Source organism: Artemia franciscana, chromosome 14 (assembly GCF_032884065.1).
Source record: "Artemia franciscana chromosome 14, ASM3288406v1, whole genome shotgun sequence".
Lineage (NCBI taxonomy): Eukaryota > Metazoa > Arthropoda > Branchiopoda > Anostraca > Artemiidae > Artemia > Artemia franciscana.
In genome coordinates this window covers 14,476,830-14,501,559 of record NC_088876.1, presented here as the reverse complement: position 1 = coordinate 14,501,559, position 24,730 = coordinate 14,476,830, and the positions used below count along the sequence as shown (strand labels likewise).

The following is a 24,730-nucleotide window of genomic DNA, read 5'->3' as shown; positions in this document are numbered from 1 at the left end:
GAAAAAAAATATGGCATGCTGTTTAAGCTACCAAAATTCAATCACAGTATGAACAGATTATTCAGACAGGGGGGTAAACTTCATTAGAAAATAAGCACTCTAAAATATTTTGAGCATATTGTACATGAAGGGAATCTCAAATGTAAAAGTGTCAGAAATCACACTAATGCGTCCCACATCAACTGTGACAGAAAATGGCAATAGTTTACTCAAAACTTTCCAGCAATGTGTTCTACGCATGATCGTTAGATGATTGCATATTTTCTTAATAGGAAAGGTGTGATAGAAGTTGTAATCTTATTAGTCTATAGTAATGTAATTATGGATATAAGCTCAGCTCAGGAAAGTAAACCGGAACCTGTTTCCTTTTGCTATTTTGGGGGAGGGATATTACCAAATAGAATTAGCAAAATTACGCAAAGAGTGCCCGATCCTACAACCCTCTAATAATGGGCACTTTAGTATCTTTATGCATTTGGAAGCCAGAGAAGAAAACGACGGCATAATGCTACATCTACCCTCTAAAGCTGCATTTTATCGTGAATGGTTTAACATATCATAAATTGAAAAATATTTTACTTAAAAACTACTACAAGAAGCATAGTTAATCAAGCCGTCTCTCTAAGGGCTAAAAGCATACATCTAACTTTAAAATGTTGAAAACGTAAACAATACATTTTGTTTTTAATAAATGATTTCTTGGGCCCCTGCAATGTACTTTACGTCGATTCAAGCTGCTCCTAAGTATTTATCAAATTAATAATTTTACTGATAATATTTTTCAGTTCATTTATTTCTTCCAACAATGTGCTTCTATTATATTAAAAAGGAAGAACACAAAATACCCCCTAAAAACAATAGATATCAATGGTCTTGAAAATGGGAATGAACCCTCCCTGTATTCTTACATATAGCTCTTGTTAATCTCAAATACTTAGCATTTTCTTACAATAAAAAAATAAGTTATAAAGTGGATTTTAATTCTCAGTGACAAAAAGAATTTGAAAATAAAAGGAAGTCATTTAGAACAGAGTTATCATGATCTGCCTAAATCTGTCTCTATGGCCTTGGTAAAAGTGAAACGGACCTTAGCTTTTCTATACTTTACATTGTCATTTTGTATAACATTAATACTCTATTATCGTTACTATTATACATGTCTGATTAGGTTTTTAGCGTGTACGTAATTTCAAATTTACCACGTTTCAACGATAAAATGCAGCTTGCTACATTGCTGATAATAATGTTAAATTGTGCATTTTGCTAATTAACTGAACTAAATTAGTGAAATTTTTCCGTCACCAAATGTAAGCAGTGCTCTATAAGGTAGTCTTACCGGCACTTGACCTCGTTTTCGTTCTGGCTCTTGCAGTTTGAAGTGACTTAGAATTAAGTGCCGCTGCAGCACCAGGGTGAAACCCATATGCAGCAGGATGTAAATCCCCATTATAATAACCTGACCCTGTTGCATTCCCTGGGGATGGGTAAGGAGATGTACCTTCTCGGGGCTTGGTGACAGCACAGGCTGAAAAGGATCCATGAAAGCTACCAAAAACCATTCCTGCTGTTTTGCTGAATTCAGAATTTAATCCACAAAGTCCTTGAGTCTTCAAGTCAATAGGTCCTGTTCCACCGTAACCTACTTCTTCTTTACAGTTCGCTTGTTCTGTTTCTGAACTGCTGTCATCAGAAGAAGGACTTCCATTTCGTTGAATTAACTGATTATTTGGTAAATCTGGATTTTCATCGGGGGGTGTTGGCGGAAAGAAACTTGACGGTGGACTACCATGAGGATGACTTGCTTTATATGATGGTGACGTCATGGGAAAGTGAGTGCCCCATCCTGGATGACCTTGGTGAGCATTAACTCCTATCATAGACTTTGAATCACTTTGCAGCCAAGGCGTCAGCATGTGAGGAGAAGGACGGCACATTTGAGAACTGCTGCTGAGACGAGCAGCTAAAAAGAAATAAAAGCCATAAACTAACTAAAGTACTTTTTTAAATATTTTACACCACCATAGCGGTGTGAAGCTATTCTGAGAACTGACTAGGCTACTAAATTCTAAAACTTAAACATACCTTGTTTAAACATATACACGTGAAAAGAAGAGATTAAATGTCATTAATATTTTTCAAAAGCTGATTCATTACCTCATATTCGGGGGAGTGGGGGATAAAGACTAGTTGGGAATATTTGAAAAGATATTGAGATATTGAGCAATGACTTTGAACAGAAAATGAGAACTTCACAGACTCGTCTCCAAGAAAAAAGTATAATAAATTACATTTCCATATGGTATTTTGAATTCCTTGAATTACTTGGGAAAATGCGTATGCATAGTTAACTTCTATTTTGCAGAATATATTTTGAAAACTTTGTGTTGTTCTAAAGCAATGGTTCCTAACCAATTTTAGAACATGCCCAACCTAGGCATTTATAAATCCTTAACCCCCCCTCCGTGATATTAAACAATTTTTATTCAGAATTTTCTGTATACCTGAAGGAAGCTTAAAAGACCATTAACTTAGTATCTTCTTTTGGGTCGTCTTCTGTTTTACACTAATAAAAGACATTGTCTGAAAACACCTTTTATACAATGTATAATGTCATTGCAATGCTATCATGGATCTCTCCTGTTCTTGAAATTCATTTGAATTGGACGTTATTCACAAGATTTTTTTTTATCGAAATTGAGGCTCTTAAGTATAGTCAGCCGAAGGGTGAACGTTCTGCCCATGACCAAGCAAAATGTTGTCATTCCCCATCAGTGGGGTCTGCGCCCCACGTTGGGAATCAGTTCTAAAGGAATGCTGAGTTTCACACATATTTTGAAAATGCTAAATCAATTTCTTTGCATATTTGAGTAAGATGTCAAATTGCGAAAAAACTTCGCAAATTACAATCATAAAATTTGCATGTTTTACGACCATGGTTGACATTCTATCGAATAGAAATGAAGGAACCCGTTTTCATTTCACTCGGCGCCGTTTTTTGAAAAGGCAAATGTGACTGCTTTTATGGCCCCAAACTTTGACGGTTTTAAGAGACAACTAACGACACATTCAACCATCTTACAACCGGGTTTTTGGGGACTAAAACTAAATTTTTGTTTGACTAAGCTGAACACCATGTACGGACCACAAAAAACTCATTAGACGACAGTCATTGCATTGTTGGGCGCCAGGATAAAGCCATGCAATTAAACGCTTCTGTGAAAAGTACTTCGACTAGGAAGCCTTGTGATTATTGTGGTGGCCTTTCCAAGTTTAGAACCATTACTAAATTTAAAACTATTTTTTTGCAATGACGAAAGACCGAATAGCGAGATGGGCTGTCTTTTATTCACAAAAAAGTAAATTATATTTTCTCAAGTGGCTTTTGTTGAATTTTTTCGCTCAATTCGCATGTTTTTGCATTTTCAAAAACTTGCTCTCTTTTCCAAAATACACCGCCACTCTCTAAAAGAAGTTGTTTCTATCAAAATAATAAAATAATCACAGTTGGTTTCAATTGAAGACACACCTAAAGAACTAATTAATTTTTGATTCACAACTTCGCTACTGTTATTTAATACATTTTCTCTTTTACGATTACAAGAACTCCGGGCTTAAGCCCAAGAATTCAGATTCAGTAGGCACAACATTTTTTCCCTTTTTTAATTCAAAAGCAATCGATACTCTAAAATCGTATCAAGTTTCAACTAAAAGTTTTTAGTTATTCGACTAGAGAAACTGGTATTACAAGTTAAAAACCCCAGACAAAGTTACTTGTTTCAAAACCCATTTAATCGTTACATTGTAAAACAATTAAATTTTGAAGACGTCAGGTTTTAACACAATCCTCGTACTAGCTTGCTAGGATTCCCTGTGGAAAATTCAATAGCAGTCTTAAACCTCATAATGTGTATGTGGGGGTGGGGAGATGTACAATAGGAGTGTAAAAATAAAAAATAACTAGAGATTATTTTGAAATTTCAGAAAAATTGGGGGGGGGGCAGCTGTCCCCCTAACCATCTGCCCAGGCCTAGAACCATCGTTGAGAAGAACAGGTTACACCTGCGAAATCAACGGAGTCAAGACATAATACAAGACAGTAGCAAGTAGAAAATTGTTACGAAATTACAAACAGATTATGTTGATCAGAATCTGTTCATCGATGTGGATTCCACAAAAATATAAGGATGTTGACGATATTCTGCTCTTGGAGCGAAAAAAGAGATGATTCGGCTGGTTATTTTCCTGAGATTTAGTCCTCACGGGTTCCCCAGTGGAAAAAAGGGTTACAATCAGACTATGCAATAGACAATAGACTATTCATCAGACAACAGACAGATATTCAAGACTTAAACCACGAAAGAAGAAAATAGTTGAAGGATTGCAAACAGATTCCATTAGTTTCTCTGATCCATCGTTTGAAAACTTCACCTTTACAGGAAGGGCTAGTCCTGATCTAACAAAAACAACTATTATCACCCTGCCATGTAATTTGGCCATTATTATTTTCATCTTGTGGAAAAAAAAAATCAGAGATTAAGGTCGGTGCGCATTAACGACTTTCTGTCATAGGGGCCTTTGCGGTAATTAAGCGTGAATTTAGCTGATTCTTTAGAGAAGGATCAACACCTAACGGGTTATTGCAGAAATGTACGCAGGGAGAGTATTTCTCGGCCCGTGTTTATGTAATTTAGAGACGGTACTTGTGCATTACTCTCCCCCAAATTAGTACCTGTTGACACATTTGATTCAGGGAGATGATGAGGACAGAAATGCTTTTCATTTTGCCTTGTACTGCATAAATCAGGCTAATGGTTAAAATTATGAATGATTAAAATTTTACTTTTATAGTTGCTATACAGACTATCCATAAATAATCACCTTGATAAGCAAGAAGTCCGTAACGCAAACAACGGAGAAAATCCCATTAAAACACCAATGCTCCATGGTTGGTGCTCGCTTGTGTTTCTAAATATGGAAGATCTTCTTAAGTGCGTTTTAGTCTGAACATAAAATTTGCTTCAAAAATATCATTTAGCGCTCAATGAAGAAAAACTTACTTTTATTCTTCAGATTAATTCATATTCGTTCCCAAAAATTTGGATGCATTTGTATATGCAACCAGAATCATAGATATTGTATAAAAATGTTCAATAAGACACAAATCGCCAATTCACGAAAATGTAGCAGAAGGGGGGGGGGGCAAAATGTGTTTTCGAAAATTTTGGGGGGATTTATTGTTATTTTCTACTTTATGACCAAAAGTATCGCAAAAAAGATTTTTAGATGGAAATATCTCAAAAAGGAATTTAAAAATATTTTTGATTCATTGTCGATTTATCTATGGGCAGTATCGCTTGGCAAAATTTGAAATATTGGCTTGGGAGATAGAGTGTCAGTGGATCTTGCTGTGGTCTACTTGAGGCTTCAAAAAGTGCATTTCAGGTAAAGTTTATCCAACTTTCTTAAAAGGTCATGAAACCCACAAAAATCAATGTGGTGGGATAGAGGAGGGATATTTTAAGGTCTAACTTCCAGCTTATGGAAGAATATCTTTGAACATAGTGTGCAATATGAGTGCTGAGGAGATTATAGATCCCGTCTTCTAGTGAAAATGTTGTGAGTGTATGAAAAATTACATTCTAATGCTTACCAAAACTGCCCCTTGGGCTCAAAAGTTCAAACTTTCCGTGACTCCCCTTCGTGAAGGGGTTCCAAATCTCAGAAATAATATACAGCAGGTGGCACCGGCCAAGTCCAGAAAAATTGTGCCAAGCATTGTGGGGACTTTATCACGTGTAGTAGTATTGTCCCGCACGTGCTCGAGCAGTGAGGCACATGTAGCGCTTAGAGATATACACAAGGAGGCGGAAAGTAAGAGATCCCTCGTTTCTTTATACCAGCATTGAGAGCAAAGGACGAGATCTTGCCCCCGGTAATTCATTCATTTTGAGTGCTGAGGAGATTATAGATCCCGTCTTCTAGTGAAAATGTTGTGAGTGTGTGAAAAATTACATTCTAATGTTTACCAAAACTGCCCCTTGGGCTCAAAAGTTCAAACTTTCCGTGACTCCCCTTCGTGAAGGGGTTCCAAATCTCAGAAATAATATACAACAGGTGGCACCGGCCAAGCCCAGAAAAATTGTCATGTATTTTTGTCAATTTTACTCCTTCCCACTCCTCACTTTTTACTGTAAAATTTAAGTGGCTATTGTCTAAGTTTTAAAGATGAATGCTCCAACGCAAGAGCAGTACGGAAAAACATTTAAACTTTTTGAAACAAAATGCTTCAAGGATCAAAAAGTGTATTTCATAGTATTTGCTTTAATTAGGCTAATTTTTTGTGTTTATTAGTTTTGAAACACAGTTAGTAAGTAAAACATCTGTAACTATATATTTCTGCATTGTAAAATGCTTCAAGCAAAATGAAAAGTTAACCTTCAGCATCAACAGGGGGTGACAATTCGGGGAAGGAGAGAAGACAGCTGTATTTTGAAAAACACTTATATTGAACACCATGTATTTTGAAAATATCTGTTTTACGATGTTTTCGTTGAAGGGTAACTTTTTGTATATTTTCATTAAAAAAGAACCAAATTGGGTCAATGTTCCTATTACCTGAACAATTGTTTAGGGTCATGAAACTATTGTTAATAGATGCATTTTGACTTTTGGAATATCTTTTCTCTCTTGCAAAACTACCGCAAACTCACCGTTGTGGAGTTATTCCGGCCCAAATATTCTTGTATTTATACATATAGAATTGCAATCATTTCCGTTTTCGTTGATCGGATTTTTGAAATCGCGAATCTGTAATAGTTTAGAAACAAATTTGGGCTATATATTTGCACATTAGGGGGGTGGGAGTAAAGCATAGCATATATTAAATACGTAAACTAACCATTGCTGTATTTAACATATGCTATGCTTTATCCCCCCCCCCCTAATGTGCAAACGTATAATAACTCCATAACGGTGAGTTCGCGGTAGTTTTGCAAGAGAGAAAAGATGTTCAAAAAGTCAAAATGCATCTATTAACAATAGTTTCATGATTCAAAACAATTGTTCAGGTTATAGGAACATTGACCCCAAATTGTCCCCCCCCCCCTAGATTTTTAAATAACGTTTCACTCCTCCCCCACTACTTTTTTTTGTGAATTAACGCCACAAAGTGCACAAGGCCAAAGTTGGGAGGGGTGTGATCTATATATATATATATATATATATATATATATATATATATATATATATATATATATATATATATATATATATATATATATATATATATATATATATATATACATTTTGTATATATATATATATATATAACTATTTGAAAAAAAAACATGGGTGTTTAAATTTTCTCAGGAATGACCGGTTAAAAAGCGTACAAAACTGGAAAACCCTGTTCATTCCTAACAGTTGACAACCTGGGACATCCAGAAACTCTTCAAAATCATAGTTCTAAGACTGATAATAAAATGGTCTTTAAACATTCTCATAATGTCTAACAAAGAATTATATCTTACCGTTAACATGCAGTTCGTTAACACAACTCCAACCTGCTCCATTATTCTGTGTATGGCTAGTAGACAACTCCATTTATTTTAAATCCCCCTTTTCGAATAAACAATCCGTAAAATTACTTCGTCATTTCTCTTAAACCTCTGCTTAAACACTAACCATCAAACAAGTTTAAAAAAAAGAAGAAGAAAAACATCGATGAACTCTCAATTAAATTGAGCAGGACCTATTGAATATCAATTGAGGAATTCCCTTGAGAACGAACCTGGAACAACTCATTCAAAGTATCTGCTTGGGAGGCTGAAAATTTATTCACAAGAAGAATGAATCACTCCTTTAAAACTTGAACCTAACTCTACAATTACTACATGCAGAGCAATCTCCATTTAGACAGTGACTACCAGTAGAAGATTTATTATAAATTTAACAGAGGGTGGGATATTGGGACTGGAATGAGTCGTGGGGTGCAAAAATCACTGGGGTCAAGTTTGTCCGGCAGCAGCTCATATGAATAAAATATCAAACTAGATGATTAAACTGTAACACTTGGATTTGCCATGAAATAAACTCTGGATTTGTGCACGTGACAATTATAGAGTCAAAAATGGAAAAGTAAAACTTTAATATATGAGATTCTGTTGTCCCAAAAAGAGGGGAAGGGTTAACAAAGATATATTTTAAGTAATGAAAACTTTATTTGTGTCGTTGAAGGATAATGTATAATACGAATTTACAACATGTATCACTTTATGTATTCAGATTTTTCACTTTGTTTGCAATAATTTTGTGTAACCCACTCAAACAAAAAAAATAGAAAAAAGTAAAAGTGAAACAAGCAGCATGTGAGGGTCAATGAAGTCAATCGAAGGGGGGAATGTATTCCCTAAAATTTTGACCCCCCCCTTATACACCAGCCCCCCTCCCAAAAAAAACACTCTTAAGTATGGATTTCTAGCATTTTAAAACAATGGAAATAGTAAACTATTTTAGCCCCTTCCGTTGCCGAACATGCTCAAACATAAATACCATTTTGACTATGGCTAGATAATGAAAAAATTGAAAAGAGAGCAGGGGTTTGGAAGGCTATGTCACTGACCTTATCAGACAATTTTTGTTTTGGTCTATTTATTTTTTTTTGCTACGGTAATTAATGAGGAAATTGGTTTGAGTTTCATTGTGGACGGAGTCAAAAGGGCCCGCACCCAGGTGGGCGAGTAATAGAGGCAAGGTAGCCAAATTGTTGGTCACAGGCAAATGAGGGAATTGGTTTGAGTTTCATTGTGGAAGGATTCAAAAGGGCCCGCACTCAGGAGGGAGAGCAATAGAGGCAAGGTAGCCAAATAGGCAAGGTAGCCAAATTGTAGGTCACGGGCAAATCCCCACTTTTTTAATATGAGGCTCGTGAACACGCCACTGCCGTCAGATCTTAGGGTCAGGGGACTCGTTTGAGGGGGGCGAAAGGGGGCAGTTTCCTCCCAATAATGAAGAATATTTAAGAAAAATTAGAAGATTAATTTTTAAAGAAAAATTATTATACATCCCATGCCCCTTGACTATCTGGAAATGGACCCCTCTTACCCTCCCCTCAATAAAACTGCCGGAAATTCGCCCCTGCTTAAGGTTATAGGTCCACCTAACATTTTGACCCTTCCAAGATAATTGCTAAAAACTGTTTGCTAAGTTGTATCCAAGAAATGATCAGCAGGAGAATGTAGACCAGGTAGATCGAATAGGGATTGCAAACACTGCTCAGCTAACCTTCCCTTTCAGAACTGATTAGAAAATTTCAAAAGTGTGAAAATATCAGGTACAGCTTTTAAGATTGAAAGCGACGATACGATTTTACTTCTTTTCTCGTAATAGTTGATGTAAAAGGCAAGCAAGAACAGTTTTAACCTTCTTAATTTGTGTTACGATCCTCGGTGTCAACTTATTGCATGCAACTTTTAAATTAAGCTGGATCGGCTACCCCTGACATATTGAATGTAGACGATCGATGCTTCGTGTGAACTATTGCCACAGACACTATAAAAATCTGAAGATCGAGAAAATGAAAAAGAACTCATTGATCCAAGTTAACTATTTTGACTTGAAATGAATAACGGCATGCTGGGCCGTCATTACATTCATCATTCAAAAATTGCTTGTAAATCAGTAGTTGACGAACTAAATCGCAATTGGTAATCCGTTGGAGTTTATAGCCCGATAAATGAAGTGCATTCCTTGATTCTTTATTTATTGACATCGTAGCGGTTGTCCCGCTGTGGCCTAACACCTTGTAAAGAATCCTTCCTAAACGAAAATGGAAAGAGTTGCGAAGTAGCAATCAACTCTTTAAGGCTGAATATAAAGGACCTATTAACAATAACACTTTTTCTACTTTAATATTGTGTGTGTTGTCAACTTATGTGTCCAAAAAAGAGATTTCAACTTCACCCCCGTTATGAGAATTGTAAATGGACAGGAAAACGCTAAATTGGTAAGCGGTAGAAAGGAGACTCGTCGGGAATCTGAAGTGACATCTACTCAACAGTAATTTTATTAATGAAATATACATTTCTTTCGTAAAAATGGACTCGTCCACCAAGGCCGTATCCAGGGGAATTAGGAGTTTTGAACTCACCCCTGCCGAAATGTTTGCCCGACATGTAAAAAACTTTTTTTCAGTTTTTGTGCCCCACCCCGAAAAAATTCTTCTGCAATATAAGAATGCAATAAAGGGCATTATTGTATTTAGCCCCCGAAAAAAATAATACAATAAATCACATCATAGTATCTATCCGATGCAGGTCCGCTTGTTGGAGGAGGAGGGAGGCTTTTGAAACCATTTCCCTCGGAAATTATAATTTTTCTATATCTTTTTTTAATTTTCCGTTATTATTTTTGTTTTTTAAAATATCGTTTCCCCTCCCAGAAAATAAAATCTAGCTCTCGTTTTACTTCATCGGAGAAGGAAGCCATTAGTAGTTTATTAGCAGATCGCGGACCAGGTAGAAAATATAATGTAGGGTTTAGGCTATATTTTTCCCTTCTCTCCCTCTCAGTGAGCGTGTATGGATATAAACATCACGCACTTTGTTTAATAGCTAAAACCGAATGGTAATCAAAATTGTCAGTTTCTAATTTTAAGGGGAATTAACATCGAGTAAGACTCACCTTTGCATACGATAGTACGACAGGGGATTTAGATCAAAAGAAGATCACTTTGCTTGTGATTTAATGGCTCAATTCACTTTTCTAAACATCAGCAAAACTGCTGAATCGACAAGTCCGTCAATTTGACGCAACATAAACTTTAATAGTCGAAATTTGACACTTTTTCAATACCCAGCCCAACAATATATTTGTCAAGTCATTTTTAACTGAAATAGAGTCTCAGTTCTCTCAAGCCCTTTCTTTACAATGTATATTCTTGGGTCAATATATGATTGACTACTCTATTTTAAACGTATTACAGGGAATATCCAGTCAAAATGTCAATACAATACTTGGTTTTTGACGGTGCAATGTTTCATATTTTCCGTAGATAAAATCTAAGGATAGTTTTAGGTATCCCTTTGACTGACCGTATGTCAAACAATAGGGTACGTGAAAATGAGGTTCGATCCCACTTTCTATCAACTTAAAAAACAATAGAATTAAAAAACAGCTTTTCCAACTGAAAGTAAGGAGCAAAATTAAACCTTAAAGCGAACAGAGATTATTCCGTATATGAGGGGTGCTGCCTCTTCTTCAACCCTTACTTAATATGCTAAAGTTTTCTAGTGCTTTAAAAAAACTTCTTATTCCATTTAAATGAGACACATAATGATGTGTTTATGGAGTCTTTCTTAAAGAATTGGACTACAAAGTCAAATTCTAGTGTACAGAACGAGCGACAGCCCTCTTATATATGGAATAATTTCTGTTCGTTTTAACCTTTAATGTTGTTTCTTACTTTCAGTTGAAACAGCATGCATTATTTTTATTTAGTTCCTGATCAGTCTACAAATCATGCCGAGAAACCCACTTCCCCTCTCCGTGAAAATTCACTTTCCTGCGAAAAATTCTCTCGCAAAAATTTACCCCCTTAAGTGTCCCCTTCCGGAATATTACCTCCGGACCATTCCCTCTTTGCTGAAAATTTTCTCTGAAAAATTTCCCTTCCTTCAATTTAAATTTTCAAATCATGCCAAGAATTCCTTCCTGCAGGGGTGCCAGTTACCCTCCAATATTTTTGGTTACTAAAAAGGTACTAGAACTTCTAATTTTTGTTTAAATGAGTCTTTTTTCTAATTTCCTTAGATTATTGGTTCAATACGATTAACCATGGAAAAAGAAGAAAATAACTAGACAAATCTTTCTTCTAGCAAAAAAGCCAACTTTCCACTTTTTTGTAGAGAGGGACTTGAAACTTTTGCAAAGGGGTTCTCTTACATACTGAATGTGACGGTATGATTTTCATTAATATTTCTTATATTTTGGGGAGCGTTTTCCCCCTTTTTCAAAAATCAGGAAAATTTTCAGATTTGTAGCTTTTGATGGGTAACGTTAAGCTTAATGAATTCTTATATATTTAGAAACATCATGAAAGCCCAGTTGTATTGATGTATGCATTTCCATTAAAGTTACATTTTTTAGACCTACCATTGGGCCCCAGTCACTCCTTACTGTTCGTTGCCGCGTTTGTTAGTAAAAGCAATTCTGAGAATAGCTAGGACACGTTTACCGATTATAGAAAACCCAAAGATTGTGCCTTATGGCCATCTATCTTAGGCTAAATGAAAAACAAGTCGTCCCCGAATAAGGTAGGAATAGGTCATACACAAGGCCAAATTCAGGGGGAGGGGGTAGATGTTCGATCCCTCTTCACCAAAATGTGTGTCCGACTCGTAAAAACGTAACAAAAATATATAAACAAATTGTTGATACGTTTTTAAAAGTCTTTTGCCTCCCCCTGAAAAAAAATCCCTTTTTGGCCCCCACAAACAAATCCTGGACGAACATTATCATATATAAGGATTTAATGGAAATTGGACCTTCATAATAGGAATTATAGATAGAAGCTTCAGATAGATTGCGGTAGAGGAAGATCGTTCGCAGCTTTGTTAGCCTCAGGCGACTTGATGCTGTAAATATATAAACAAATGGGAGTAGGGGCTCTCCCTTCAGAATGTGTGTCCGACTCGTAAAAACTTAACAAAAATATATAAACAAATAGTTGATGCATTTTTAAAAGTTTTTGCCTCCCCCTGAAAAAAATCCCTTTTTTGACCCCCCACCCACCCACAAAAAAAATACTGGACACGACTCTGATGATACATAAGGATTTAATGGAAATTGAACCTTCATAATAGGAATTATAGATAGAAGCTTCAGATAGACTGAGGTAAAGGAAGATCGTTCTCAGCTTTGTTGGCCTCAGGCGACTTGATGCTGCTGTGAATTGTTAGTAGTGGTAGCAGTAAAATACACTTTCGTTAATTTCGGTAGTTTCTAGTAATTTTTGACTAGTAAATCCTATCCTGAGGAGGTTCAATGTCTTGCTTAGAATTACTGTAAAATCGCTGTAAATAAGTTTAAAATATATTAGAATTCAAAAATACATTATTCTATGATTAAAAAAGAGTCCATTTTAAAAAAGCTAGGAAAAGAGCATTCAGACATTTTATAAAACATTCAGACATTTTTATTTTAGCTTTGAAATATCTTCATTTTCAAAAAAAAAATCCAAAGTTAATTTAATAAACAGTGTCAAAAACCGAAGAAAGAGCCGTTTGCAGATCCATAACTGTCAAATTTTATTGCCAAATCTCGACCATTTTGTATACCCCTTGAAACATAAATACTAAAAGTGTATTTGACTACCTTTAAACTGGATATTGTTACCATCCTAGCTAATTATATAACCATTTAAAGTGATTGCTTTTCTGAAACTCACATAAAAACATACAAGTTGGAAAATGTGACTATAGGTTGCCATAAATTATCCATTGGCCATGAAGCTCCCTGAGCCCACTTAAAATTCATTCAATCCTTGGTGTATCGTTGAGCACATATTTTGAATAAAACAATAATATGTAAATTGCCCTTCTTTCTTGCTACTGAAAAGGCTTTATTAATTTACCATCCGGTAAAACGATAAGGAAAAAGAGTATTGATTACTAGACTATGCCTAAAGAAATACACCAGTGGCGATATTTATTTAATGTTCTTGTAAATCGTAAATTCCAGAAATGATTTCATGTGTAGCACAAGATTAATTCCAGGACACCGGTGTATCAGGAAAGAGGCGACTAAATTAGTGTTAGAATGAGTTTTAAGTAACTTCGCAATGAAATAAGATTGATTGATTCCTACTAAAGTGAAAGTATAAACTGATGGATTTTTTTAGTGCCGTGAACATTAGAGAATAACATTTTTTAACTTTTAATGGCTACATTATTTGATATTGGAGGAAATATTTCAAACGATGTCAGAAGATAGAATCCATGTAAAAAAAAAGTTAGTTTTAAACAACTTTTAAAAAGGAGGTAGATGAAATAAATCAATTTTTCTCTTAATATTTTAAGAAGAAAAAAAAATCTGTAGTGTTCTGCTGTGAGCTAGTTTCACCAATGGTGTCATGTGAAACAACTTTTGATATTAGCAGCATAAACTTTATTTTTCTGCTAAATAGGCTACAGAAGCCTATAAATACAACTACAACCATTAATAACATCTAAGATAACAATGGCGCAATTAATTTTGTACACGTTATTTTAAATTCGTTTGCAACTTAAAAACCTTTACAGCCATAACCTGACATTTCTATAGCTACCAATAAATAAAAAGGCTCACTATACTTTAAATTTTAGCAATAACTAAGGCAGAAAGGGAGAGAGAGAATATTAAGATATCCCTATTAAGAATATCCTAATTAATATTAAGAGAGATATTAATATTAATATCTAAAGAAAAAATATGAATGCGTATTCCCATCGTTTGACATGACATGTTTTTGATGAGTTATTTGAGCCTAGAAAGGATTTTGTCCAGCATAGAAACAAGAGCAGTAAGTTGAAAAACAGTTATGGATAATCCCTTAATTAGATAGTAATTAATTTGACTAGATTACTCCAAGTTCACCTATTCTCTAAATTTAGCAAATGTCTGATTTAGTACTAAAAAGAAAAAAAAAATCCCTGACTGATTACACATACCTACCCAATCAAATTCAGAACTTAATGAAGTTAAAATGAAAAATGAAAATGAAGTTAGTACCTTTGGAATAGATATGTTTGGAGCTTTGACTTCCAAAATCTTAAGGTGTTAACGATATTCACCTATACAGCAGGATTTCCTTAGTATGTACAGAAAATGTAAAATTCGCTAGTGTCCATGTCAGTAGCAACGGCAATTACTTTATTTTATTTTAAAGTTCGTATTGAAATATAAATACAAACAATCAACAGGCCTACTCTGTTTCCCTCTTAAAGAACGTTTTATGTTTTTAGCGGGGAACGGAGTTGAAGCCCAAAAAGTGCTGGCTAGGAAGTATAATATAAAGCAATAGTTGGCCTACAGAAGTCTTGTAAGTTCTATATGTTGCCATGACAGAATTTTACGAACCTAGCTAAGCTTTAAATTGTTTTCGTCGAATAACATAAAAACTGTCTGTGTCAAAATGCTGCTAGACAATGTCCAGGTCTTCTATAATTAGTTGTGATCTAGGTACTTGAAGGTTATTGGAAACACACCCAAGAATTACGCTTAGGCTACATCTCGGAAAACCGGTTTGATGGCTACAAAAACAAGTAACGGATGATTCAGTGCATTGGACTTAGACAGAGTGCATTGGATTTGAATAATTTGGGCCCTATATTTGCACATTAAGGGTGGGGGTTAAGTTACGTTAGGTTATTTTGAGTTTTCATAATTTTATTTCTAGGTATTATTTTATCATCATGTTTAGTTATTATTCTTCAGGATTAACCTAACTTCACTTTTTGAGTGTTTCCAATAACCGACAAGTACCGTGATCTATAATTAGGTTGGATGTCCCCCAAAAAAACATTTTGATGGTTTTAAATAGGTAAATTAATAAATTCTTCGTTGTCGCCTCCCCCTTTAAAAGTCAGATCTGACATTTCTATACTTTAGACATAATTGCCAAAAACCATTTGCTGAGCTTTTCTTACAAGGAGGATCAGCCGGGCAGCATGGATCAGGAAGAACCAAGTTTGGTTGAACATACATTAACCTTCCAACCTCAAGAACAGTCTATGACGTCAATCCAGAAAAACTCAGCGGAACGGAGGTGAAATTTATTTTTCAGAATCTACGGGGGCAAACTTTTCGTTTTTTCTACCCTTCTTCCTTCCTCCTTCTAAACATTACGGATATAACGGATATATTAGAGTCTACCCTTCCTCCTTCAAGAACAGTCTATGACGTCAATTCAGAAAAACTCAGAGGAACGGAGGTGAAAATAATCTACGGGGGTAAACTTTTCGTTTTTTTTTCAATTTTCCCTCAAAATACCAAAACAAGGCATTTTAAAATGAAGATTCTCCAAAGAGTATTTCTCAAAATCTGGGGAGGGTGGGGAGTGATCCAGGGAAAACATTACGTATCTTATTACAGAGACCTTTAATAATACGTCAAACCATACTGGTTTCAGTAAAACCACCTTAAAGGAGTCTGAGTACTTATATTCTATTAATTTTTATTTAATGAAACTTTACCCAGTGTGTCAGGATTTGCAAACACAAAATTGATCAAATGTATAATAATAGGCTAATATTGAGTATCAATTAAGCTACAGATAAAAACTTCACGATCACACAATACAAATGTAAAATAAAATAACACTGAAGAATAAAGAGACAGCAAATCATAAAATATGTATTATGAAACATTTATCTTTATCTTGGAAAAATCCTTTTTTTTCCATTTTCTTATCATAAGATTTACGCAGTACTCCATCGCTGCATCTCACATAATAGAAGAAGAGGAATGAATATATAGTTAAAAATAAGTAGCGAGTAAAGATCATGCAAATGAATAAAATAGGCATAAAACACAATACTAACAGGGAAAAAGGAAATAAAGAGAGTCCAGAGCGAGAAGAAAAGTTCATTTACATCTAAGCAAACGAAAACAGTGGGATTTAAAACCTAAGTCAGGACTCGCCAAAGAGAAAGAGACAAAGCTGTAAGGAAAGGAACAAAATGAAAAGAGCAAGCAAAAAATCATGGATTGGACTCCAAGAAGATTTTTAACTAATGCGGGATCGATAATTTTGTTTCAAATTTGCAAAAAAAATTCGTCTGTTTCTCAGTGTTTGGGGCTATAATGAAATAAAATTATGATGTGGTATGTCACAATTTACGAATGAAGGATGACAAAATGTTTTTTGCCTTCAGCCTGGAGAAGGTCGAAAAGAATATCGTCCCCGAATGCGTTGGGAACCTGTCATAAGGAAAGATTTGATCAAAATTGGGACTCCATGGGAGCGGGTTAAAACCGAAGCTCTCAAAAGGTTGGGATGGAGAAGGATGTATAGCAGTGTATGCCTCAGGATATTTGGAGCTGCGGTTAGTTGTTTGTAGCAGCAGTAGCATTCCATAACGTATCCTGTATCTAAAGCAATTAATCCGATCAAAGAAGCAAGAGACTATTTTTTTTCTGTAAGAAGATTTGCGAATTTAGAATCTCCATGCTTATTATTACAATATGTTCTGTTAATATTTTTTTTCGGCTGTTTTACTACTTAAAAGCATATTATTATGATGTTAAATATGGTTTAATACATAACTGCGCAATGAATTTGCTTTAAAGATTGATCAACTTTGGGTAACAGATAGAACAAGAATAATCAGGCTGAACGAAGCTAAACGAAGTTAAAGCTTAAACTTCCCAAAAGCAAATTTCAAAATATTTTTTTTTACAAATACAAGGAATCTCTTAGGTTAAACATCAATTAGTGATTGGAGTCTTTCCTGTTTCTATGTATTCATAAATTATATAAAAGTTTTCCAAATTCTTTCATTTCCCATTTCCAAAATTTAAATTCCCAGCACGAAAAGACGACAACGAAGGAGCGAGAATGTTTATGTTCGTCATGGAGTTCTACCACGGATGTACTTCCTACTCCTATCAGGAGGGGGGGGGGCTATCTAAACAGGTTTCATTATCAGTTTAACAGACTTAGTTATAGGTCTGTTTCATAGTCATGAGAAAACTTTAAACTTAGTTACCGTCACTCAGGCAAAATGCTCAGTAATTTTATGCTACAATACATAATATTTTTTTCTCTATATTATTACGGAGGGAACAACTATCGGCTTCCCACACCAAGCGTATTATCCAAAACAGGCAATTTCGCTTTTGGATTTTCTTCATTAAAATAGCAGATAAACGGTGTATTATATAAAGTTAACTGACTCAACCGTTAAATTTTGTAGTTTTCCTGGCCCATGGCAACTGCAAAACATAAATTCTAAAAAGAGTTCTTGGTGCATCCTATAGACTACCATAAAATCTAATGCAAGTGAATGTAAACCGGACCTATATTACTGGGAAACACTAGCTTACCGACGGGTTTTATCTATTTTTTTATATTAATTCATTTTATTCAAAAGCTGTTAAGCCACAGACAGAACAGATCAATAAAGGCAGTAAATGCCAGCCAAGCAACAGAGCAAACGAAGGAAAAACTAAAATGAATCCCTCTTTAGACCTGTTTTTTCTGTATCTTGTTTTTGCGTCACATGTTTTATTTGAAACTAAATCAAGCTTATGTGACTGAAATAAAAGAATAATAGCAGTGAAGTCGGAAAACTATTGAATAATCTCAAAAGTTCATGCTTCCTGCTTGCATGGAAGCAGGGCCGATCCCAATCACTAGTATATATATATATATATATATATATATACTACTGATATTAATACCTACTGATATTATATAACTGGTTTAGTTCAAAACGTTTTCTTTTTTATAGTTTTTAAATTGTTATAATCCCTTGTTAAAATGTATAAAAATATTTTTCCAATTACCATTTTTTTTGCTTTTCAAGGAATTGTCAAAATAGAGAATAATCATTGGTAATAATTGCAAAAATTTGCTTTTTGGGACTTCCTACTGGCAATATATAACTGGTTGCTTTCAAACCTCTAAGCTTAATTTCGTGGCGAGTTTTATCTAACAAAAACAACCAATATAAAAAAAATGTCAGGTATTTCTCCAGTTTGATGTAACATTAAAATTGTTGCTCTAGCACCGTAAATATTTTTGTAGTTTACATAACAACTTTAGCGATTGTGAACTGAACTTGAAAAATTGTCAACTTTTTTTCATGCCTTAAAAAGACATTGCTTATGCTTTTTAGAAAAAAAAAATCGGCAATGAAATGTTTATAACAAAGATTTAAACTAAGCTTCCAACTTTTGGTTTTCTTTTTAAGACTTTAGATTTGTTTTAATTCCTCTTTAAAATATACAGAAATACTTTGCAATTACCAGTTTCTCGCTCTTTACGTAATTTAATGTCTTTTCATACGGGATCGATTCAAAGATATTAGATTTTTACAGCAAGTCCAATTTTTAACAACGATATCTACTAAGCTTCAGACTTTTGGTTTTATCTTTTAAGGTTTATGAATTGTTGGAGTCTCTTATCGAAATATATACAATATTTTTGCAATTACAAGTTTTTTGCTTTTAAGCAATTTAATATAAACTTCTCCTTACATGAAATCTTCAATTTTTCCACATAGGCCTAAGTCTGATGCCATTGCAATTCTGATGTATATGAAAATGAGGTCACTTATATATATATACTAGCTGTTGGGGTGGCGCTTCGCGCCACCCCAACACCTAGTTGGTGGGGGCGCTTCGCGCCCCCCCCCCAAGCCCCCCGCGCGCGTAAGTCGTTACGCGCCATATTAGTTACGCGCCATTGTAGTTGTGTCCCTATGTCCCACCTGTGAATATAGATAGATATATTATATATATGTTTTTAACTACGTAAAACTTGCGAATATACAACATTCTTTGCTGTCCCATTGTCTGTGCATATAAATAGATTGTCAGGTTTACCGACTCTTGAACATGCAACATATAATGGTCCATGGGAAAACAATCCGTATTCAGATCTATACCTCATGATTCTAATGATTAGCCTACCCTTGAGCTTTGTTGATGGTGATTGCTAATCGAACATTCCCTGTCCCGGTCGTCATTTATATCCCACTGTGCCCCCCGGCGTCCCCGTTGTAGTTGTGTCCCTGTGTCCCGGTCGTCATTTATATTTTTTACTTATGTCCTGGTCATTATGGCTTATGTATGGTCATTTATATTCCCTGTGTCCCGGTCGTCATTTGTATCCCTGTGTCCCGGTCAGTATATACATTCGTTTTTTAGTTTTGTTTTTCTCCTTTATTTTTTTCCTTTTTTATTTTTTTTAAGTCATTTATACTCCGTGTCCCGGTGCTTTGTTGATTGCTAATCGAACATTCCTTTTGTCCCGGTCGCTTTCTCTTTGAGTGTCGTCATTTATTTTTTTCTTTTTTAGTTCTTACCTTTTTTAGTTTTTTTTAGTTTTTTAGATGAAAATTTTTTTTAGTTTTTTTTCTTTTTTTTCTTTTTAGTTTTTTATTGGTTTTTACCCTTTTTTTTAGCTTTTTTAGTTTTTTTTCGTTTTTTCTTTTTACTTTTTTTTAGTTTTATCTTTTTTATTTTTTTTTTTTATTCTTAATTTTATTAGTTTTCTTTTTCTCTTCTATTTTTCAGTTTTTTCCTTTTTTTTAGTTTTTTTTTTAGTTTTTAGTTTTTTTTAGTTTTTTACCTTTTTTTAGTTTTTTTTAGTTTTTTTAGTTTTTTAGCCTTTTTATTTTTTTTTATTAGTTTTTAGTTTTTTTGTAGTTTTTGCCTTTTTTTAGTTTTTTCAGTTTTTTTTTTTAGTTTTTAGTTTTTTACCTTTTTTAGCCTAAAATTTTATTAGTTTTCTTTTTCTCTTCTATTTTTCAGTTTTTTCCTTTTTTTTAGTTTTTTTTTAGTTTTTAGTTTTTTTTAGTTTTTTACCTTTTTTTAGTTTTTTTTAGTTTTTTTAGTTTTTTAGCCTTTTTATATTTTTTTTATTAGTTTTTTTGTAGTTTTTGCCTTTTTTTAGTTTTTTCCATGACGTCACCTGATCCATCCACAGACAGACAGACAACTTATTTTTATATATATAGATATATATAACTCTATGATTACATGTCATAAGAAAGCATACAGGTAATAAAGAAAATTAATGTAATACGCGGAAAGCATAGATAAATTGATTTTGGGTGGGAGAAGGGATACACTTGAAATCACTAGAATCTTGATAGGAAGGCGAATGTCCAAAATCACCGCGTATGGGGATTTTAATGTTTGTTAAAAGTTTCTTAGAAAACAGATTTTGGGCTTGTTTTCAGGATCGATGCGTACACAAGGAAAGGGTGGATTGGAGTAGGCAATTTTGGGAGAAAAGGTGCACGGGAAGGGTCCCGGTTGCCCTCCAATTTGGTCACTTAAAAAGGACACTAGAACTTACAATATCCGTTCTAATTAGTGCTTTTCCGATATTCTAGGACTGCTGGTTCGAAATGATCACGTCTGGGGGAAAAAATAAATGAACACGCATCTGTGATCTTTCTTCTGGCCAAAAGTTATATAATTCCATATTTTTACAGATAGGAGCTTGCAACCTCTACAGAAGGGTTCTGTAATACGTTTTGTCTGATGGTGGGATTTTCATTAAGATTATTCTACTTTTAGCGGGTGTTTACTTCAATTTCGAAAATCAGGCAATTTGTTTTCAGACTCATAACCTTTGATGGGTAAAACTAAACTTAATGAAATATATATATATATATATATATATATATATATATATATATATATATATATATATATATATATATATATATATATATATATATATATATATTTGGAATCAACATAATAAGCCAGTTCTTTTAATATATCTATTGGTATCAAAATTCCGTATTTTAGAGTTTCGGTTACTATTGAACCGCATCGTTCCTTATTTACAGTCCGTTATCACGAACTGTTTTATCAGGGTAGATACATAGTGATGGTCACTTATGAAGGATATGCTAAACAAATAAATTTAGTACCTTTAAGTTTCCCGTTTTATGCTGTTTCTAAATAGTATGACCACTTTTTTTGATAATGCACTCCCCTTCTTATTATGGTTCCAAATATAGCCCTAAAACATACTTCCCCGTTAATAGAATCTCGTGATACGTCAAAGGTTCTTCGTTCAAACGGGCTTGTGCAGTGCGACTTGATGAAACCTAGTTTCACATGAGTAAATTACAATAGAATGTGGATAAACTGTTATTTAAAATTTTAAAAGTGGATAATAATGGAAGGAAATATTACAACCTGATGAATAAAATCATGCTGCATACTACAAAATAAGAACGTTATTGATATAGTCTTTTCTCCTAGTATTTTTTTTTGTACAATCCTAGAGCTATATCCGGGGCCACCAGAAGTGAGATATGGTACATTGTCAAAAACATGATACTTAGAAACAACATGAAATAAAAAATCTAATGCAGCTATTTTCATTTGTTTAGCATATTTCCTTCACAAATGGTCAACTCAATATACTTCCCTAAGCAAATTTCCTCTTCCCTCGAAAAAATCCCGAGTATGTGTCTTGCTTAGGATTTCTAATTTTATGACGTGTCCTATTCTCTATCATATTTTAAAGATTCATCTAAAATTCAAAGTGGGAATAAGTGTCGTATTTTCGACACAAGCCACCCCACAAGGGGTGGGTGTTGGAGGGGAATTAGATCCGATTTTCCCAAATCAAAGGAAAAAGACAGTGTAGCTATATAGTACCATAAAGGTAAAGATGTCCTAAAGAAAACTGACCCGTTGCTGTGGATACGGCCTTGTGTGGATGTTTGGATTACGATGTTTGACAATATTTTTGAAGAAACTGAATTTCAGCAGGGGGGGGGCGAACAAATATCGGTTTGCATATCCTCAGTAATTTGATGCAAATTACGCCCCTGGTGGAAACTGAAGCCCATAACGGGAGATAAGTTCAAAGATGATTCAACTAATTCCTAAATTGCCAGTAAAATGGTCAAAATTACAGTCATGGGGTTTTTATAAAAAGTTAGATCGATTCAGGGAAGATTCCAGGCTGGGCAATATAAAAAGTGAGGGAAGTTTTTGGTGGACATGAAGCTTCAGAGGGATGTTAAGGATTAATTTATCCTTGGTATTAAGGCTTCTAAATTTATGTCGAAGATAGTGATTGTGTTAGCCCTGACAAGTTAAAGCTTTCAATGTTAATAAAAACAAATTATATTATACCGTGTGTATTGTAGGCAGACATCTGGGCTGCAGCAGCAGCAGCTTGGTGGGCAAAATATCGCATTCCAGGAGGGCCTCTTTGACCATTCATATCAGCAACCATTCCATGGCCGTGTATAGGATGGAAAAAACTTTCCATATCTTCTCCAGCACTTACATCACCTGGCCTTGCTTGGCTCTCATAATAATTTCTATAAGGTTCCATTAGAGCCATATTTTTTAAAGTTCGCACAGTAACCTCTTATCTGAACTAGTAGCAATAAAAATAATACCGGATCAACATAAGACTTAGGATCTTATCTCTTATCAGCCACCGTTCGTAAGTCGAACTACCGGGCAATGTTATCAGTTTAGCCGCTGTGAGATCTTAACCACGCCCTCTGCTTCTAAGAGATATTTCTCTTTTTTCATTGGCTGTCATTTGTCAGCATGGCTCCAAGTCCTTATAATCGCAGACGAATGATTGGCTGAATCTTTTCTAAGTTTGATAAGGAGTTGCGCTAGTGATTTTATCGTCCCATCGTAAGTCTGGAAGTTCAATGATAGTCTAAATTTATAGAATGTGTTTGAAGTTAGGTTGCAAATCAGATCTTGGAATCAAATGTCAGATACCACAGTAATAATACTAACTTTAATTGAACGGTCTTAGAAAGGTCATAGAATTCTGCATTTTGCTTAAATATCGATTTGAAGTCGATTTCCCTCAATAAGCAAAATTTGATACACAGATATTAACAACAATAATTAATTAAAAGCACAATTTTTGGTTTAAGTGAAAATATTTCTTTTGTGCTCTTTGGTCAGTGTCTTTGAAATTGGACTTTAAAACACAAAATAAATAAGAAATAAAAAAGTCATATTCTATTTTATTTATTATCCTGGACTTGAAAAATAGGGAAATGATGGGTTTTCTTCCAGATTTCTAAGAGAATTTGTGTGTGAGTCATAAGCTAACTTTTTCGCGAGAAAAACTGGTGACTTTTTCCTATATATCTTTTTCAAGTTATTATAAATTTGGACACCAACTGCCATAGTGCCGACGCAAGGTCCTTTGTAGCCATTAAGCAGAAGCTCTGGTAATCAATATTTACATCGTTACGAAATTTTGACGATTTCAAGCCTTAGCATATGTATTGAAGCGTATAGATCAGAATAGAGAACTGGTGAGAAACTTGATATGGTCTAACTTACTGATACTATCTTTGTTTATAATTCCTATCTACAGAATTACTTCCGAAGTAGTCATAAAAGTAAGTTTTTTTTTGTGCGAAAGGGGGCTTAAATTCAAAAAAATGCAGGTCAACTACAAGGGAACATAGGCTTGATGTTATTTCAAGGCAATATCTGGGAGGTGGGAGGTTTCACCCCCCTCCTCCCAAAATATCTGTCCGTCTCGTACAAATATAACAAAAAAGAATATAAACAAATTTGTAATGCGTTTAAAAAATCGCCCCCCCCCTCACAAAAAACCTGGATGCGTTCTTGTGCTATCTACATCTCCTATGTAAATATTTTTCAAGGAGGGGGAAGCCAACGATAATCTTATTTCTAGTCAAGGTATGGATAAATATTGATCTAAAAAGTTTTTTTGCTTTTCTTAGTATTGTGAAAAATAATGTCTTTTTCTGGGGAAGGGGGCAAGAAGGTTGATGTTGGTCTTCCCACTTTCACCTTATGAAGCACAGACAGTGTGAAAAGTATTTGTATAATATTAGCCTATTTATGCTCAATAGGATATTAGTTAATCCATAATATAATTTAGCAAATGCAAATGATTCCAATAATTTAAATACGGAAATAAAATGCAGAAGCTTTAGTGAAATTTTAATTATTTATAAGGGAGCCTATCAAAGATTAA

General features: G+C 34.4%; 1 protein-coding gene across 3 annotated transcripts in view; it reads right to left on the bottom strand.

Moving 5' to 3' along the window:
* Positions 1–23,198, bottom strand: part of LOC136035366 (GATA-binding factor C-like) — a 56,408-nt gene extending 33,210 nt beyond the window's left edge. Inside the window, exons 1-2 of one of the 3 annotated variants that reach the window (XM_065717123.1) lie at positions 22,873–23,198; positions 1,337–1,960 (exon numbers count right to left, since the gene is read on the bottom strand). In XM_065717123.1, coding sequence (XP_065573195.1) covers positions 1,337–1,960; positions 22,873–23,086 — 838 coding nt within the window. In that variant the 5' untranslated portion in view covers positions 23,087–23,198. Of the gene's footprint in view, positions 1–1,336; positions 1,961–7,529; positions 7,690–22,872 lie in introns of those variants that run through there. The other 2 variants (XM_065717125.1, XM_065717124.1) reach the window with 2 other exon arrangements.
* Positions 23,199–24,730: the final 1,532 nt, after the last annotated feature.